At 32.8% G+C, this 6,217-nt stretch overlaps 1 protein-coding gene across 1 annotated transcript in view; it reads left to right on the plus strand.

The window, feature by feature from the left end:
• The window catches only part of LOC108733105 (eIF-2-alpha kinase activator GCN1), a 38,017-nt gene that overhangs the window by 14,027 nt on the left and 17,773 nt on the right, over nt 1-6,217 (plus strand). The window contains exons 16-21 of the mRNA XM_025981492.1: nt 36-215; nt 353-642; nt 711-906; nt 1,693-1,981; nt 2,521-2,848; nt 2,963-3,289. Coding sequence (XP_025837277.1) covers nt 36-215; nt 353-642; nt 711-906; nt 1,693-1,981; nt 2,521-2,848; nt 2,963-3,289 — 1,610 coding nt within the window. The remainder of the gene's footprint in view (nt 1-35; nt 216-352; nt 643-710; nt 907-1,692; nt 1,982-2,520; nt 2,849-2,962; nt 3,290-6,217) is intronic.

Below are 6,217 nucleotides of genomic sequence, written 5' to 3' on the forward strand. Positions count from 1 at the left end.
ATTCAGGCATTTTATTATTATTCCTTTTATCATAGGATCCATAGAGTTACTTGGAGCTATGGCATATTGCGCCCCCAAACAACTTTCATCCTGTTTGCCTAGCATTGTCCCAAAGCTCATTGAAGTTCTTAGCGATTCTCATATGAAAGTACAAGAAGCTGGTACCGAAGCTTTAAGAGTAATTGGATCTGTTATCAGAAACCCTGAAATACAAGGTAAAAACATTAAAACGTTAATTTTTAAATACAGTATGTTCACTTAACACCGAAATACTGTATTTTAATTAAATAAATACCTAGTTCAAATAGTACCGTTTAAAAATACGTGATAACAATTTTTAATATTTTTTCAGCTATTGTGCCAGTATTATTGGAAGCACTCCAAGATCCATCTCACAAGACATCGGCGTGTTTACAAACTCTTCTAGATACTCAGTTTGTGCATTTTATCGACGCGCCGTCCTTAGCTTTAATTATGCCAGTGGTTCAAAGGGCGTTCCAAGATAGGTCAACCGAAACGCGCAAAATGGCTGCACAGATTATCGGCAACATGTACTCATTAACTGATCAAAAGGATCTGACACCATATTTGCCTACTATTATCCCAGGTTTGAAGATGTCGCTCCTCGATCCTGTTCCAGAGGTGACTATCGATTTAATAAACACATTTATATAGTTTTTCATTTGGTCAAAATTCTTGTGTGCTTTTAGGTTCGAAGTGTCAGTGCCAGAGCTTTAGGAGCTATGGTTCGAGGAATGGGAGAATCTAGCTTTGAGGACTTGCTACCATGGCTGCTACAAACTCTCACTTCGGAAAGTAGTTCGGTGGATCGCTCGGGAGCTGCTCAGGGTCTTTCAGAAGTGGTCGGAGGTCTTGGAGTTGAAAAACTCCATAAACTTATGCCAGGTATGTTTATTTAATAATTTAATGTACAGTTCAAGATCAATGCAAACATTGGTGCAAAAAAGGTTTTATTTTTTACAATTAAAACGATATCAACGTTTTATCCTCTGATATGAAACATTGTAAAGGTAGGTTTTTGAGTCTTTAATTCCTTTTTATGCAAAAGCCTATCTTGATTAAACCTTTACACAATAGATGAAACCTTGGCGTTGGTTAAAAGAAAGGAAATAAACTCTTTTTTGCCCCAATGCAGCTTTTAATTTTGCACTGAATAGTAAAACAATTCATTAAAATTGATGAACTGCGAACATCACATATCCTTAGACCCGCTATTTGCAAACCTATTTTATTAGCGACCCCTTACACACTACGGACAATTGGGAAATATCACATAGTCGTAAGGTGCACTCACTAAAATGAATTAATTCAAAAAATACTACATTATATTCACAATTAAATTGTAGTGCTTGAATATAATGAAATGATTTTAAAAAACAGGAACATGAAAACAAGTGAAATCTAGTTTGAATTAATTTTAGGGTTATTAAAAGGCGCCGAAACATGTTTTAAAAAATACTGAAACTAAAAACTATCTGCTATACGTACTAACTATAGCAAATAACATAATTTCTGTTTTGAAATCTTCACTTAAATTAATCAAAAAGCATAATACTTTTAATCCTTTCAATAAACACTGTTTAACTTTCACATCAAATTATAATGATTCTATTTTTAACAGAAGTTAGTCAGTATATGTAAATTTACTAATTATTTTTTTTTTTTTGTTAGAAATCATAGCGACTGCAGAAAGAACTGACATCGCTCCGCACGTGAAAGATGGTTACATTATGATGTTTATATACATGCCGGTTGTATTTCAACAGGAATTCACCCCGTATATAGGTCAAATTATAAACCCGATTTTAAAAGCGTTAGCTGATGAAAACGAATATGTAAGAGATACGGCACTGAAGGCAGGTCAACGTATTGTTAATCTTTATGCCGACTCTGCCATCCTCCTTCTTTTACCTGAATTAGAAAAAGGATTGTTTGATGATAACTGGAGAATTCGTTACAGGTAAGCTGTTTTACTTTTTTAGGCATTTGATACGTGATAGAAAGAAAGAATAATTAACTTGCAATCTGCTAATCATGAAAGTTAACGTTTTAGAGATTATTATATATGTAGTTAAGAAAGTTATACATTACAATTATTGTTTTTTTTTTAATATTATGCTATCAGCAAATATAAATGCTAACTTAGTAACTATTACTTCTGTTATATAGAATATTGCTACTGATACTTTTATTTTATCCTAACTCAATTTGACTAGTACTTTCAATATGTTATGGATTAATAAACATTGAGGCATCAATAAATACCTCTTAGGGAAAGATTAATTTGTATTTATTTGTTTATTCTTTTACTTATTGAAAATATATTTCAGTTAATCTGAAAAATCATATCTTAAAAAAAAAACTGAATTTTGCAGGCTTATAAAGTTTTCAGTAAATAACCGCATACTGCTAATTGTCCAAAACTTTAAAAATAGAAAATCTCTATTTCACATAAATATATAACAACTGCACTGATATATTTGTATATTCTTAATCTAGTTCGGTACAACTTTTGGGTGATCTCCTTTATCGTATTTCTGGTGTCACTGGAAAAATGAGTACAGAAACAGCCAGTGAAGATGATAACTTTGGTACCGAACAATCCCATCAGGCCATTATCCGGGTGTTGGGGGCAGAGAGACGTAATCGTGTACTCGCTGGTTTGTATATGGGTCGGTCCGATGTAGCTCTGATGGTGCGACAAGCTGCATTGCATGTATGGAAGGTAGTAGTTACGAATACACCTCGAACACTAAGAGAAATTATGCCGGTTCTTTTTGGTCTTCTCCTAGGATGCCTTGCAAGTGAAAGTTACGACAAAAGACAGGTGAGTTCTTTTTTTTTACTGAAGCATTTAATTTTTTCTTTCTGGAAATGTTTATTTAAAAAACTGACGAAGATATTCTTAGTTATAAATAAGGCATTATTTTTCTTATTGAAGGTTGCTGCTCGAACTCTTGGTGACCTAGTGCGGAAGTTGGGTGAGAGAGTGCTGCCTGAAATTATTCCTATCCTTGAAAAAGGACTTCAGTCGGAACGATCTGATCAAAGACAAGGTGTCTGTATTGGCTTGTCAGAAATAATGGCATCTACTTCAAAAGAAATGGTATTGACGTTTGTCAATTCGTTGGTACCAACTGTACGAAAAGCTCTATGTGATCCCCTGCCAGAAGTAAGACAAGCCGCCGCAAAGACGTTTGATAGTTTACATTCTACTGTAGGTTCAAGAGCTTTGGACGATATTCTACCAGCTTTATTAAACCAATTGGTAATTATATTAACTTGTTTATCATAAGCTGCTGAAAGAATTATGAGTAAATGTTTAAAAGAACTTATTAAGAAGTCTGTCAAGGGAATAAATAGGTCGAAAAACGACAAATTTAATGTACTGCCAGAAAGACTGATACCGTAGTTATTAAACTCTAATATTTCATCTTTCATTTTTGAGCAATACCAGGATTATATTATTAAATGTATATACATATTTACACCACAATGACCAATCATAGACAACGCTCCCTTTTTATTTATTGCCTTCAGACGTTGTANAACAGTGGACAGCAGAATAGTTAGTCAGTAGCTGTTACCTTAACAATAAAATTTAAGTATGTAAGTTAGTCGATTACAAAGTAACGTTTTTTTAGAACTCTGAGAAAAATTGTTATAAGTGTTTGCTTAATAAGTTTTAATGATATCGGCTATTAAGAGATCATTTTACAAGATAAGTCAGAAAAAATTGGCTGATTGATTTTATTATCTAAACTGTTGGAGGGCCAACAAAACGACGTCTAACAAAATTGTTGTTATATATATAATTGCAAAATTTTTGCTATGCAAATTTTCGATATAATTTTAGGTACAACAAGTGGCCGAATTCAAAGTCAAGCAGTCGCTTGTTTACTGGATGTGGCTGCATCTGCGAATGGAAAAGAAAATTGTTCCAAAGCCTCACTAGCGGAGATTGATGTTCTATTGGGAGCTATTCAGAATCCTAAGGATACTGTTAGAGATGCTGCTTTACGAGCTATCAGTGAAATGGCCTCTTCAATTCCTAGCTACAAAGAAAACTATGAAGAGGCTATAAGAATCAACAAAAGAATATGGATAGCTAGATTCGATGTAAATGAAGATAACAGGTAATATTGGAAATAAGTAATATATTAAATCTACAATTTTATGCATCAAATTGTCAGAGATTTGGCACAGCTGTTGTGGGAAAATGCAAATTTGAGTTTTCCTTCGGAATTCTGCGAAGAACTTTTGAAGGACATAGAACATCCCGTCGAATGTGTACAGACTGCAGCTGCCCAAGCGTTGGCTTCGTTATTAGAAAAAGACAGAAAGCAGGTGCAACCCANCTGGCACAGCTGTTGTGGGAAAATGCAAATTTGAGTTTTCCTTCGGAATTCTGCGAAGAACTTTTGAAGGACATAGAACATCCCGTCGAATGTGTACAGACTGCAGCTGCCCAAGCGTTGGCTTCGTTATTAGAAAAAGACAGAAAGCAGGTGCAACCCATACTAGAAAAGCTGTTATATCTTTACAACGAAAGATTGCAAGTAAGATTTGTTTTTAAGATTGTGTATGTTGCTGTATACGTTTTATTGATTGACAATTTTGAAATATTAAATGTATGAGCGTATTATAGCAACTTGCAACAGGTGCTACTTTAGTAGGCTATCGCATATGAGTATTAATTTCAAATATAAAAAACTAAATGCGTATTATTATTTTTTCGAGCACTATACTTTTTTATTTTGAATTAAAGAATATAATTTATTGAATCTATAGGCGATGGATAAGAAACGAAATAAAATAAAACTAAAAATAAATAAAACTTATTAAAAATGATAACATTTAACCATTTTTTGAAACCGTTAAACCCATTTTTAAAAATGCTTATTTTTACTTTTCATTTGATTTTTAATATTTGACATTTGTTTTATTACTAATTTTTAACAGCATCACTAAATTAAATTTGTAGATGTGTTTCGTTTTTTACTTTTTTTTTTTCAAAACTATTTTCGCATTGCAACTGCACTAAATATAGTAAATAACTAATTATTTAAAATTTGATTTAGTGAAGCTACTAAAAATTAAATTAGCAGTGAAACGAAGTAAACGCTAAACAAAAAAATACTGCGTTTTTAGGAGCGTGTGATTTTTAAAAGTTAAAAAATGGTTAAATTGTGTTGTTCTTAATTGGATTTCAAATATCTTTAGTTTTATTTTATTTCTTTCGATATTTATTACAGCTTCACTAAATCAAATTTACATATTATCTCACGAAAGAATAAACGGGTATGGATCTATCAGCGAACTTCATGTACCTTTCTTAAATCGACTAACAAAAATAAAGACAAGCATAGAAGAGAATAGTGAACTAATAAATGACATATGACTGTAGAATATAATTAGATAAACGTAGCATTGAAAAAGGATAGCGCTATGAGCTGTCAATCACTGCTAGATCGAATTGGGGGCATTACTAGTACCTAAGAGCGTATGAATCAACGCTTTTTCTTGACTCCGTCTAGAATGACGCAAGTTCATTCTTTCCTGGGATGGGTAATATGTATCTTAGGTAGTTAGTTAAATAATATTGTAAACAAAAACGTAACTTTTTTCACCTTAACTTCCGAAATTCCCTATTACCGTTTTCAAAATAAATTACAATTTTAATGTTTGAAGATGATTCCACCAAAGCTGGATGAGTTTGGGAGAGAAGTTGAGAAGTCGATTGATACTTGGGGACCTCGTAGAGGTGTAGCAGTGGCTTTAGCTGAGATTTCACCTCTTTTAGAACCAGATACAATAGGCAGTCTTATACAATTTTTCGTCTCAATATCTCTCGCTGATCGAAAAGAAAAAGTTAGAAAAGAAATGCTGAACGCTGCTTTGAAAATAGTCGATCTTCATGGAAACGTAAGTAAAAACTGTCTTTATTGGATACATTTTTGATATTGTACACCCAAGTAATCAACTCTAAAATAGCTTTCCAAAAAAACTTTGTTTACAAAGTAAATTTTTTACATTCATTATTTTTTTTTTAAATATGTGTTTATTATATTTTTTTGCCATCCAATAGAGCATACGTAATCCTAAAATGTAGCATCGTACTACAGATGGCGTTTACCGCGCCATTTGTGGTATTTTCTAAAACGCATTGTTAAGACAGCAGGTAAAAGTTGGTCTG

The sequence above is a fragment of the Agrilus planipennis genome, unplaced genomic scaffold, assembly GCF_000699045.2.
Source record: "Agrilus planipennis isolate EAB-ADULT unplaced genomic scaffold, Apla_2.0 scaffold53, whole genome shotgun sequence".
Classification (NCBI taxonomy): domain Eukaryota; kingdom Metazoa; phylum Arthropoda; class Insecta; order Coleoptera; family Buprestidae; genus Agrilus; species Agrilus planipennis.